This window comes from Eurytemora carolleeae, unplaced genomic scaffold (assembly GCF_000591075.1).
Source record: "Eurytemora carolleeae unplaced genomic scaffold, Eaff_2.0 scaffold797, whole genome shotgun sequence".
Classification (NCBI taxonomy): domain Eukaryota; kingdom Metazoa; phylum Arthropoda; class Copepoda; order Calanoida; family Temoridae; genus Eurytemora; species Eurytemora carolleeae.
The window spans coordinates 91,834-105,433 of NW_019396694.1; the positions used below are offsets into that span (position 1 = coordinate 91,834).

The 13,600-nt window shown below is 33.6% G+C and overlaps 1 protein-coding gene and 1 long non-coding RNA gene across 2 annotated transcripts in view; both read right to left on the reverse strand.

Moving 5' to 3' along the window:
* Positions 1–1,527: 1,527 nt before the first annotated feature.
* LOC111707476 (uncharacterized) lies at positions 1,528–3,026 on the reverse strand. The gene is made up of 2 exons (XR_002766445.1): positions 2,757–3,026; positions 1,528–1,583 (listed from the first exon to the last, which is right to left on the reverse strand). It is a non-coding gene; the product is annotated as an uncharacterized LOC111707476 (long non-coding RNA).
* A 427-nt stretch (positions 3,027–3,453) lies between these two features.
* LOC111707470 (cell cycle checkpoint protein RAD17) overlaps positions 3,454–13,600 on the reverse strand; it is a 10,585-nt gene continuing 438 nt past the window's right edge. Inside the window, exons 2-17 of the mRNA XM_023480580.1 lie at positions 13,304–13,445; positions 12,900–12,963; positions 12,430–12,497; positions 12,052–12,098; positions 11,815–11,918; positions 11,603–11,679; positions 10,794–10,920; positions 8,963–9,066; positions 7,933–8,236; positions 7,644–7,707; positions 6,326–6,415; positions 6,040–6,142; positions 5,466–5,551; positions 4,313–4,440; positions 3,889–4,030; positions 3,454–3,466 (exon numbers count right to left, since the gene is read on the reverse strand). Coding sequence (XP_023336348.1) covers positions 3,454–3,466; positions 3,889–4,030; positions 4,313–4,440; positions 5,466–5,551; positions 6,040–6,142; positions 6,326–6,415; positions 7,644–7,707; positions 7,933–8,236; positions 8,963–9,066; positions 10,794–10,920; positions 11,603–11,679; positions 11,815–11,918; positions 12,052–12,098; positions 12,430–12,497; positions 12,900–12,963; positions 13,304–13,445 — 1,663 coding nt within the window. The remainder of the gene's footprint in view (positions 3,467–3,888; positions 4,031–4,312; positions 4,441–5,465; positions 5,552–6,039; positions 6,143–6,325; positions 6,416–7,643; positions 7,708–7,932; positions 8,237–8,962; positions 9,067–10,793; positions 10,921–11,602; positions 11,680–11,814; positions 11,919–12,051; positions 12,099–12,429; positions 12,498–12,899; positions 12,964–13,303; positions 13,446–13,600) is intronic.

The window sequence follows — 13,600 nt, forward strand, 5'->3', positions numbered from 1 at the left end:
AAAGTATGAGATATAGCTAGTCAAATATGGGTGATAAATACGAAGCATAAGAGTTAGCTAGTCAAATATGGGAGATATATACGGAAGTATGAGATAAAGCTATTAGCTAGTCAAATATTGGAGATAAATAGGAAGTGTAGGAGTTAGCTAGTCAAAATGGGAAATATACGAAGTATGATATACAGCTCGTTAAATATGGGGAATATATAAGGAAGTATGAGATATAGCTAGTCGAAAAAAGGGAGATATATACGCAAAATGAGAGATTTAGCTAGTCAAATATGGTAGAAATATACGAAAGTATGAGATATAGCTATTAGCTAGTCTAATATGAGAGATATATGTAACGAAGAATGAGAGTTAGCTAGTCAAATATGGCAGATAAATACAAAGTGTAAGAGTTAGCTAGTCAAATATGGGAGAATTATACGGAAGTATGCGAGTTAGCTAGTCAAATATGGGAGATATATACAAAGTATAAGAGATAGATCATAAAATATGGGAGAAGTATACGGAAGTATGCGAGTTAGCTAATACAATATGGGAGAAATATAAGGAAATATGAGATATAGCTATAAGCTAGTCTAATATGGGAGATATATAAGAAGTTTGAGAGTTAGCTAGTCAAATATGGGAGATATATACGGAAGTAAGCGAGTTAGCTAGTCAAATATGGGAGATATATACGGAAGTAAGCGAGTTAGATAGTCTAATATGGCAGATAAATACAAAGTATAAGAGTTAGCTAGTCAAATATGGGAGATATATACGGAAGTAAGCGAGTTAGATAATCAAATATGGGAGATATATACGGAAGTAAGCGAGTTAGATAGTCTAATATGGCAGATAAATACAAAGAATAAGAGTTAGATAATCAAATATGGGAGATATATACGGAAGTAAGAGAGTTAGCTAGTCAAATATGGGAGATATATACGGAAGTAAGCGAGTTAGCTAGTCAAATATGGCAGATAAATACAAAGTATAAGAGTTAGCTAGTCAAATTGGGGAGAAGTAAACGAAGGTATGCGAGTCAGCTAATCAAATATGGGAGATATAAATAAATAAATAATGAAGTAGCATTAAGACCATAAGAGATATAAAGGAAATTAGGAAAGATAATGTTTTTAAAAGTTTAAAACTCAAAGCTATAGACAACATAACAACTTTTTTCCCTTTATACTTCTCTATTTAGTCTGACAGGGAAAATCTGAGAAATGAGTTAAACTATTTCTATTAAAAAGTTTCCATCTAAGGTTTATATTCTAATTTTAACCGTTAAGAACTTCCAAAAGCTAACAACCATCTCCTATGACATGGAGCGGTCCGTAAAAATGTGGATTTGAATAGAACAAAATCTTGTAAGATTTTTTAACTTAAATTAAAACAAATTTCGACTAAGTTTGGTTGTTTGAGCCCGATCGGTTTAGCCGTTTTGACAAGACAACAGACAAGTTAAGTATGCAAATCAATTAGAAATACATAAAATAAAAGAATAGAAGAAACCACTGTTCTAAATTCATCATCTCTAAACTAGTTGGGGATCCTTTAGAGAAGAGCAGGGGAAGGTTGGAAACCTTAACCTAAAATATTTATATTAATAACAATAATAATAACTAGCTAAAGTGCCCGGGGTTGGCCGTGGAACTTGAAAAAAATCGTAATTTATATTTTGGGTTTCCTAAAAAATTCAGCCAATTTGGTGGTCAAGCAGTTTGCCCAGCAATATATCTAACATATATATATTGGCGAGGAGCTTTATTATATAGATACTATAACAACTCCAACAACGACGACGACGACGACGACAACAACGATATAATAATAACGATAACGGAGATGGCGACAACGGTAACGGCAACAGCAACGGCACCGGCAACAACAACTACTAATAATAATAACAAAATAATAATACTAATACAATAATAATAATAATACAATAATAAAAAATTAACAATAACGATAATGATATTAATAAGAATAAGATTAATAATAACTAGCTATAGGGCTCGCCGTTGCCCGTGGAAAAAAATGAAAAAAATTTGAATTTTTTTTAGCCTCTAACCTCCCCCGGCTTCCCCTGAGTGTCCACAAAAAAATAACAGCCCAATCGGTCCGGCCGTTTAGCCGGCTATAGGCAACATATACATATATATATGAATGTCTTGTTTTATTATATCGATAATGATAATAATAACAAAAATATTAATAAACTAGGTAACTAAAATTTTGGTATCTAAATTTATTTACAAATTATTTGGTTACTTCCATTTTTGTAACCTTACAATTTGAGTAAGTTTGTAAGTAGGTTAGTAAATTATTCCTAAAGTAATACATCTATATATAATTTTGGCTTGTCTGTTTGTTTGTTTGTATCCAATAAACGTCAAAACGGCTGAACCGATCGGGCCCAAATTTTTTGTGGGACATATAGGGACCCCAGGGAAAATTTATGAATGATCAAAATTTCAAATATTTGTCTCCATCAAAATTCGATCTTCGTTAAATTTTTGAAAATTTTGAAAATCCACGAAATTTTTTGTGAAAATCCGCGAATTAGTTTTGTTTTGTTTTACGATGTACACAAAGAGAACATGTTCACAATTAATTTAGAAGATGGGCGCGAAGCGCCCTCTAAGGCTAGTAATACAAATTAAGTGTTGAGGAGATATTAAAAAGCCTTCAAAAATAGGTAACCCGCCAATTTAGCAACATACAACCCATATTGATAATGTCTCTTAGAAATATAAATAAACCTTTTCTGTGGAGGATCCTGTTGGAGCCATTTTTTCTGTTTATTTTCTACAATTCCACTTTTAACAACATTTTTTTATCTCGATCTGAAAATTCTTAAGGGAATAAATCTTCAGAGCATTCAGATAAAAATACTACATGGGCGGTATCACAGAAATATTTGCCAATCACAAGTTTAGACTAATCAAAATCATCAAAGTCTTCAATAGTATAATCATCATCATCATCCTTATCTCCTTCTGCTCTAGATACAACTGCACCTAAAAAATGCTTCTGAATAGTTCATCAAGTCTTAGCATAAATAAGAACAAAAATAATTTGAAAATCCTTACACTGTTTAAAAAAATCTTTTTTGAGGGAGTGACAGGCAATGTAAGGTAGTTGAACTGAGTATGCAGTGCTGTAGAAAACTTCTTTCGGATTCATTTGAGACATATGACACTTTTAAAAAATCTATAAATCCTGAGTTTGAGCGCAAATTCGACATTCAAAACTCCTACTTTGGGGGTGGATAAGTTTACAGAATCGTTTTTTAAAATTATTATTAACGACTACAAAAATATGTAAACAAAACTTTACAGTAAACTAATTAGTTGTTTAGGAACCGGTTGAGAAAATAAAAATCAATCTTATATCAAAAGTAAGTAATCTCGTTCAATTATTAGTTTCTATTTTCTCGTTATTCTGGTCTCTCATTTTTCACAAAGATTTTCTGTAATTATTATTGAAAAGACGACATATGAAGAATTTGAAGAAATCTGCGAATAAATTCAAAGAAAATAAGAAATTCATAATATGATGAAAACGAAATAATTGATTCTAGCAGTGATTTATTGGCAAATTTCTTTTGAGAAATATGTTCCCAACCTACTGTTTAATTTTTACATTATTTTTCGTCGTCGTTACTTAATAAGTTAAAAAAATCGATTCTGAAAACGTATCCATACCCCAAGTAGGAATTTTGAACATCGAATTTACGCTCAAACTCAGGATTTACAGATCTTAAAAATGTTTTACATCTCTCAAATGAATCCGAAAGAAGTTTTCCACAACAAGTTCAATTACCTTACATAGTCGGTAACTCCCTTTAAGAAATGTTCATGACCTGGATCCGGATTTGGATCGAGGTCTGACCTGATATCTGTGATATCTTGTGCTGGGTCAAAACTACACAGCAGGTTCATTAACTCGTCATCATCTTCACTAAACATCTCCAGGTCTTCAGAACCACTGATAGACCGGATACACTGGGGTACACCAGATATACGTCCAACCTCTAAATATTTAACAAATATATGACCAAGACTACATATTATTTAAGATTGTTTCTTTCACGGAATATTGAACAAAAACGCATACAAATGGGGGGGGGGGGGAGGGGTTCAACAAGAAATCTTTATCATATGTGGTAGTTTCAAGCTTTGAAATCTGCTGCAAGGAGAAAAAATGAGGGGTTTTATAAAACAGCAAAATAATTTACCCAGAATTTGTTTCAGGGCACTTTCGTTTCGGATCAAATTTTTGCTTTGAAGAGACCCTCACATTGTTGTGTGTTTACCTATAATAGTATTCAGTTTATGCTGAGGTATAAGTTTTGGTTTCAGTTTGGCAATCAGAGGAACTGTAGAGGTGTAGAGTTCATTTCTTGGTTGAGTAATATAAATACCACTCAAGGCACTCTGAACTCTAAATATTATACATAGTTGAGTGAACAATGTTTACTTCTTGGTTGAGTAATATAAACAACACTCAAAGCACTCTGAACTCTAAATATAATACATAGTTGAGTGCACAATGTTTACTTCTTGGTTGAGTAATATAAATTACACTCAAAGCACTCTGAACTCTAAATATTATACATAGTTGAGTGGCAATGAATACCTCTTGAATGAGTGATATAAATACCCCACTCAGAGCACTCTGGACTCTAAATATTAAACATAGTTGAGTGGCAATGTTTACTTCTTGGATGAGTGATATAAACACCACTCTGAGCACTCTTGACTCTAAATATAATTGTGGCAATGTTTACTTCTTAAATGAGTGATACAAACACACTGAGCACTCTTGACTCTAAATATTATACATAGGTGAGTTGCAATGTTTACTTCTTAAATGAGTAATACAAACACAACTCTGAGCACTCTTGACTCTAAATATTATACATAGTTGAGTGGCAATGTTTAATTCTTGATTAAGTGATACAAATATATTTTCATATAAACAATCTTTTTTTTACATTTATATTTAAGAAAAATTAATTTTGATTTCTAATCAAAAAGTAATTTTAATTTGGTTTCGTATAGTGCTTAGGATCCATTTAATTGTAATGTAGATCCGGATCCAGATCCTGGATCCGCCCTAAAAAAAAATGGATCCATGTTATGAACATTTCTTAAAGATTAATCGATTTTTTAAAACTAAAAAAAAGATTTTTCAAATTATTTCTTCTTTTTTTCGCTTATTTTTATGCTAATATTCGATGAACCATATAGAGATAAGGAACATGTTTAATATTTTCAGTTTTAGGGTTTAAGCGCAAAAAGTTTTTTTTTTTACATTTTTCAGTTGATATTCTGCAAGGGACTGAATATCAACTTTCAGTGGATCCACATATTTTTGCGGATCTGGATCCAGGACGCCAAACTGTTGCAGATCCACCGATCCGAATCCTAAGCACTGGGTTTCGTAAGTTATAACTTTAATCCTACCTGGTTAGATTTGAGTCAATGGTCCTGTTGACCGAGTACAGTTGAGGTTTAGTCAACGTCCGTCGCCCAGTTACTTTCGCCTGATGCTAAAAAAAATGTTAAAAAAACATGTTCTCGAAAAATTTGCATTATAGGGACTGCAATGTACATATGGAAATGTAATCCTTTGGTATTTTGAAGTTTAAGATCGAAAATAATCCAATAAAAGAAAAATAAGATAACTAGGTTTCCACATTAACCTTTAATGGCTGCTCTTTTACAGATTTTTTTCAATTCTAACCATCTTCCCTGGGGAAAATGTCAGCCCGATCGGTTTAGCCGTTTTGACAAGACAACAGACAAGTTAAGTATGCAAATCAATTAGAAATACATAAAATAAAAGAATAGAAGAAACCACTAAACAAAATCAAGTTCCCGACCTAGTAAGAGAGAATAGTGNAAAGAATAGAAGAAACCACTAAACTAAATCAAGTTCCCAACCTGATTAAAGAATAGAAGAAACCACTAAACTAAATCAAGTTCCCGACCTGATTTAAGAATAGAAGAAACCATTAAACTAAATCAAGTTCCTGACCTGATTAAAGAACATGGTTGCTCTGGAAGCTAGACTCACACCGTATTCCTTCACATCCATTTTACCAGTGCTACCCCATTCACGCAAAAGCAGGTCACTTTCACTAAATTAGGGAACATGTCATATTTTTCTTCCAGTTGTTGAACGTAATCTGATAATCATTTTAACATTTAATAAATATCCCCCCCCCATGTTAAAAAAGCTTAGAAGGGTTTATATTGCTCCCCCACCCCTACAGAGGGAGGGGGAGGGTTCCAAAAATTATTAAATATTTATCTCTGCCTACCTAAGGTATGAACTCAATGCTGCAGCATCGTGAATGTCTGAATAAAACGCTGGAAAGTTATGATGAAGAAAGCAAGTAAATCCCTCCTCACTAATAATCAAATATTTATTTAACATGTAAGGGAGTGTTCACGAACTAAGGGCTGAATTTATCGCTTCTATTTAAAATTTTATTCAATGTTTTTATAGAAGCAGTTGGACCCAAAAAAACTGTGGAATGAGAACACGACATTTAAGCAATTGGATGTTGTTTAAAACATATAATTTTACATTAAAGGGAGTGTTTGCGAAAAATAAAAAGGGGCATAGACTTACGTCGATAAATCATCGATGGTGATCGCTACTACTCTTACTGTTAAAGACGGCTCATACCGAAGAACGTCCATACAAATTCAGAAAGTCACAATATTAGACTAGGATCGTAAAAAATCAATTTAGTTCCAAACAAATCATTCAGATATTACAACCTATAATCATCGATAATTTTTCGAAGCGTTCGTAGATAGTTGGCATTTCAAAATATTTTTTTTTATGATCTGAGAGTTGCTCTTGAAATTATTATTTACTCCAGTGTCCAGAATTTTTTAATATGAAGACGACATTTTCTTACTTTCCGGGAATGTTCGAAAATCCAGCGCCAGCCGTAAAAAACAAGTTGTAAGCGAGATATTATTAAAAAAATCAAAAAAATTATGAAATTTTAACTTTTTACGAATGCGTCCAAAAAAAATTCGATAGTCTATACCCCTTCATTTTTCGCGAACACTCCCTTTCATGTACACTGCAAAATTGCTGTGATTCATGTTCACCGTACTTGAATCTAGCATTCGTCTCTTATTCCAGAGTTTTAATGGTCCCACTGCAGTCTAACTGTATATTTCGTTATATTTCACATATTCAAAGCCCAAGAAATAAACATTAAACATGTGGTGAAATAAATTTGATTCCTAATTGCTGTTTCTTTCAAGGTACTCTTGATTTAAAAAAGAGGGGCAGGTCTGATTCACAACAGTACGATATCCCTGAACCATTAACCCAATCAATAATGTGGAAGACAACTTCGGTTTTTTTCTTCAGAAGTAGTTAGTCCTGATAAGTTTTCTTCAGTTCTTGCAGCAAGAAATGTACTATTCGCTTTAATAGAGAAACAATAACGAAAATTATTAGTTTGAAAAAAACATACCAATATTTAAACAAAACTTGTTTAGAAATAGCTTGATAGGGTACCGTTTAGAATCAGACATGCCACACTATGCATTGGAGGGTCACACTTGAAGTTAGGTTTACAGTCCCGTAAAACATTCAAATAAATTTGATTCCTTATTGCAGTTTTGGAATAAACATCCTCGGGAACTGCTTGTAATGAATTTCGTCTGTGCTTTTCTGTTAAGAGAAATTATTTTTAAAACATCAATTATAATGTTGTAAACCCCCCACCCGAAAAAAAGTTAACAAATATTGTATGTATCAGCGAATATTTTACAACAAAAAATGTGAGAACTTAAAAATTGTAGATTTTCTTTATGTAAAATTTCCTAAGTAAATAGTCAAAAAAAAGTTGTAACATATTTTAAATAACATTTTTCTCTTCAAAATTAAGCTTAGTCCCTAAATGTGGAGGTAAATGCTCCTTTTCTGGCGTTGTCTCTCGTTTCGCGTAAAGTATTTTACCCAGAGCGTGAAACAAAATTAAACTTTGGTCCTTGGCACCGACTGAAGACTGACTTTTGGCGGAATTTTTGCCGGAACCTTTTTTGGATTTCTTGGTGGTGCTTTGAGTTTCGTCTGACTGGAATAGTGATGAGAAATCACTAATATTCTGTACACACGAGAATTGGAGGGCGTTGATACAAGCTCGAATATCACAGTTAGAAGATTCAACCAACGATTCTAAGGATGTTTTGTCGGGAATCTGAAAGGAAATATTTTTGTACTTTATAAAAGGTAAAATAATAAAAATCACGTAAGGTCAAGACTTTCCGAAATTTTTTAACGTTTCATAAAAAGGTCAATCATGATTTGATTTGATAATCATAAGGTTACATCCATCGCAAACAGCATAGACAATTAAGTAAAATTTGCTTTATATTGAGACAAGTAAGGTACAATGGTACCCATAAAACTATGGGCTCGGAAAAGGACTGTTAGACTCGAGTTTTGATTTAAGAAGTCCCTGGAAAATGAAACACGTCAATTGAGTCATGTACATTGTACATTGCACGAAGATCAATCACATTTATAAACCCGATTTTCAAGCTACTGATGAACCAAATCGCTGTATGACAACACCAAATGGACATACTATTATATTGTCTTCCTATTCCATAGTATTATTGGTCCCAGTTCAAGAGTAAATTATTCATTTGACAAATTCCTAATTGTAAAGTTAACAAAATTTACTTTTTTTTTCTTTGTTTGTTGGTAGATATCCGTTTTTTTAAACCCCAGCATAGAAGGTTTTTTGGAGTGGTTTTCTTTGGGACTGTTTTTTATGCCAACCTTACTTATATCTGTAATATTATAGGACGAACTCCTGATGATGCCCAAGTGGTTGGCGAAATACATTTAGGAGAAAATGATGAAGTTCTAATGAGAGAGAGTAAGGTTGGGAATTGTTAAGAAACCATCTAAAGTTTACCTTTAAAGATTTGTTTTTATTCTTAGTCTCCTCTGTCACCAGTCTTGTCAACATCTTCACCAGGTTCGTCGTAGTGGCAGGGTTGAAGGAGATCGTGCTCAAACCTTCACAAAATAACAGGGGCGTATATTTTCATGAAATATTACCCCCCCCCCCCTTTAATAAATAATTTAATCTCCAGAGGTATAATATTTTGAAAAATTACCCCTGGATCGCAATTACTTTTGATGCTCTGGAAAAAATATTTTTCACAAATAGACATCGCCACCCCACTCAGAGATCCTATATCTATAGGTTCTTTTATCCTCCTATCTCCACCTCCAGAATGGTACCGCTAGTCTTTATACTATTGTGATCTTTACCTTGTCCATGCTCTTTCATCTCTGTTATGTCTTGTCTCTAGCTGGAGTTCAATGTTAACAAGTGCAAGGTCTTACACTTGGGTCAGAAAAACAAGGAGTTTGAATTTTATATGAATGGATCTTTACTCGTATCTGTAGATCAAGAAAGGGATATTGGTGAGATAGTGGAAAACCTTCCCTACAATGTGCTGAAGCAGCAAAGAAAGCAATGGTTGTGTTATTGCAAAATACCAGAGTAAAGGGATAGATATACATTCTTGAAACTTTATGTTCAGTTTGTCAGCTGCCACTTAGAGTTTGCATCTCCAGTCTAGTAACCCTGGCACCTTGGCGACATTGAAACTCTTGAGAAGGTTCAAAGGAGAGCAGCTAATTACATCACAGGCCTAAAGGGAGTAACCTACGAAGACAAACTTAGGCAGTTAGGTATATCATCCCTGGCTAATAGAAGAATCAGAGCTGATTTTATTCAGTTTTCTAATTTCTGAAAGGAATTGATGATGTTGGCAGCAAAACATGGTTTCCATTGGTTGGGCAGGAGCCACAAAGAATAACCAGAAACATAGCAATACCATGGAAACCTTGTAGCAGCCAGGTCTAAAATGACATAAGATCCAACTTTTTTACTAACAGAGTCGTAGCTATATGGAATGGACTCCCATCAGAGGTCAAGGACTCTAGAACCTTGTCAATTTTTAAATCTTATCTTGACGAAATGCTCAACTAAACTTTACTTGTGTATTTGAGTAGTATTTGGAGTTTGCTGAAAACCCAAGAGAACCAGGATGATCTGAACACTACTCTGGAGGACTGGAACTATTAGAACTATTAGAAAAGAAATCTGAAAAAGAGGTCCCGTTATGAACCCCCCAGACCGCCGGCAGGCATGGGAAGCACCGTCCCACACCTACTCTAACTGGACCTTTATACCCACAACAATTAGACCATTGTCAGAAGATAAAAAGGTGATACTATCCAGCCAGTGGCTCATCAGATATTCCTATAATACTTCTACCTGGAGTTCTTGGAATCACACCACAAGGATCAAGTAAGTATGTGTCCTTTTCCAGATATATGCCAAAGAAGAAGATCCTAAAGGGTTCCTGTTTTTTCACTGTATTATCTTCTGGATCCTGTTTTTCCTGGATCCTTGTTCTTTCTCTCTCTTTCTTTGGTGGCCGGTCCTGTGCATGTTCGAGCTCCTTCTGCTCGTACGAGACAAGGCAGCTCTTCTCCTTGCTTCCAGTGTTCCTATTCTAGAAGTGACCTTCGCCTGGACTCATCTAGGAGGACTCTCTTGACCAAAGCAGATACCACAGGTGTGTTAGTTGCGCATTATAAGGCAAATTTTTAAATCTTTTTCATTTGTGAATAAAAACTTCAGAAAATACCTAACATCTGACAGAAGAAAAGATTTTGTGAAAGAGGGAGTTGGATTCTATAAAATTTCTTTAATAAGTACTCAATACCTGCTTTAGTTGTAAATTCTAGGTTGAAAACAAGTTTAAGAACTGAATCCTTCCACCCTGAGTCCTCACTACACACAACTACCATAGGCGGGTTCATCTTCCCCCTACTGTAGTTAGTCAGGATCTCCTGCATTAGAGGATATTGTTAAGGGGAAAAGAAGGTAAAAAGAAAGTAGAAAGGAGAGGGAAGAAAGTAGGGTCTTAGGAAAGGAAAGAGGGTTGGAGGAAAGGAAGAAGTTAAGTTTCATCATTTCAACATTGGCAGGATCTTAAAAAACTTTAATAAATACTTAAGAAATTGGAGATTGAATAATATTTACTTGTATCCATACAGCTATTGAAGCTTGAATTTTGCACGAGCATCTTAAAAAGAGCTCACAAATATTAAATAGAGCGTGAAAATGTTATCTTAAATGAAGCATGATTATTCTTCATGTATTTTACTTATCATATGATTATTCTTCATGTATTTTACTTATCATATGATTATTCTTTGTGTATTTACTTATCATAAATAAGCTTGCAAATTTTATTACGACTATGCAAGTTTTATATTAAGTTAGCAACTTTTACTGCAGCTTGCAATTCTTTAATGAAGCTAGTGTAGAACTACTGTAAAGTGAACAAGACAAGCTACCGAAGAATACTGTATTTCATATAATATACAATGAGTTTATATAGTAAGGGGGATTGTTCAAGAATCAGGCTACAGTACACGCAGTACTGCAGTATGCATATCAGGGGCTCCACATTAGCACCAATTCAAAAATTCACAAATATTTGGGTGAAATAGTAATTAACAGGTGTACCTGGAAATCTTTTGGGTTCCTGGTTGCAAAACTGGGAAAATCCTCCAGAAGAACCAACTTTCTAACATCTTCTTCCCCTAAACATTAAAGAAGTTTTCTCGGGATTTAAAAAAAAATCTATTCTCAATAATTCAAATAATAATGAGGTTTCCTTTCGGTTTTTTCCATTCATTAGAATTTACCTTATAATATAATATAAAAGTCCAACTTACCAAAAACTGGGAATTTAGCAGCCTTCAACCAATCTTTAAATAGTTGGGTTTGAGAATTAAATCGTGTTGTATCATCGTGGATATATACACTCTCCAGGATGGATCTATAAAAAATGGTATAATTAATATGAATTCTCAGGACGAACGTCTTCATCCAAGGGTTCATCTAGGACTAATCTGTAACAAGTCAATAAATATCCCTGTGAATGAATAATAAAGCATTATGATAGTTTTTACCTTGAATCAGCGTTATAGTCCACCTGGTCTATAGGAGTTATCCATTCCTTAACAATTCATAAAATAGACGATATCAAGGTTAATTTCTGGAATCTCCTTTTAAAATAATGTTGTTGTAGGAAAAAAAAAGTTTACAGTTGCAGTGAATGAATAAGGAAACGGCGTATAATTTCGTTCAATCGTCTCTGTAGCCCTTTATGAGTAAAATAATATGATTGTAGGAATTGTTCCTTTGAAAACAAAAAAAATCACGATTTCACAATTTCCATAAAACTTACAAAAAAATTAGTTCTGTTGATATAATAATTTGATAACTTTAACAATAAAAAAGGGCGGCGTGAAATGGTTCTATATTTTTATTTATAAAATCCTCATTACCTGGATGGCAAGATTTAATTCCGAGGCGAGGTGATTAACAACTGCAGTCTTTCCGCAGCCCGAGGGACCTGAAAGCAGAGTTAAATCGTTGTTGAATCATTTAAAGGGAATGTAGGTGTAATTTCAAGTGACCCATCATTTACAAAGGAACATCCGTGATTCCCAACGCTACCCTTAAAGCATTTATCTGATAAAAAATGTGTAAGATATAAACATATTTTTTCTACTTGAAAATTGTTTAATTCTATAATTACCCCATATTTTTTCCTGTAGTAGAAATGCACAAACTTTTTTTTCTGAGTTAATTGGTTTAGAGAAAGGAGAGTAGAGGAAAAACTTCAAGAAATTCTTTTATATATTTAGAAAATGAACAAGTTTGAAGATATGAAAATCTGGAAGGTAAAATCTAAATTCAATCCCCAAAAGCTTTCCCATGTTTTACAGAAATAATAATAACATTAGAAGATAACCTGTAAGAAGTAGGATTCCTCCACTGTGTAAATGTGTTGTCAGCCATGCTCTCACCTCTTCAACCTTAATATTCAATCAAATTCAATATTCTTGAGCATTCGGGCAGGCATTGCTTTCAATTATAGACCGTAATATTGTTATCATCACATCTGCAATTCTTTTTATTTGAAAAATTTGAATTTACAAATAATAAGCTTTGGAACCCAGCTTTAGCTGGAAACTAGACTTTCGCTACAAAAGTTATCCCACTTGACTTAAAACGTTAAAACCAAACTACCTAAACATGCCCTTGGTGTTCTCAAGTATCCCCTGGAATAAAAATTTGAGGCTAATCGGCCATCCATTAAACAAACAAACCGATATTACAAAGTTTGAATAAACAAGTATAAAAAAAAGATTTTACTTTCTTTGGTTGAACTGAGAGTTGATCGGCAGAAACCGGTTTATACTTGTCTAGCCACAGCTCATCCGGCAGAAGGGATAGACTGAGTTTCTTACTTCTCGTCACTGTTAGGTTTTCATCTCTTGTCCTCTTCTTGGACACCCTGAAGAAATCATTTGTTGAGAAATTGAATCGAAATATGATTTTTTAATATAAGAGAATAGTTTTCAAATCATTCAATATATAATATAGAAATGATTGGGTAATTTCCTAGAGAACGATTTTTTAACCCCCCCCCCCTTCCTAAAAGCCTGTAAA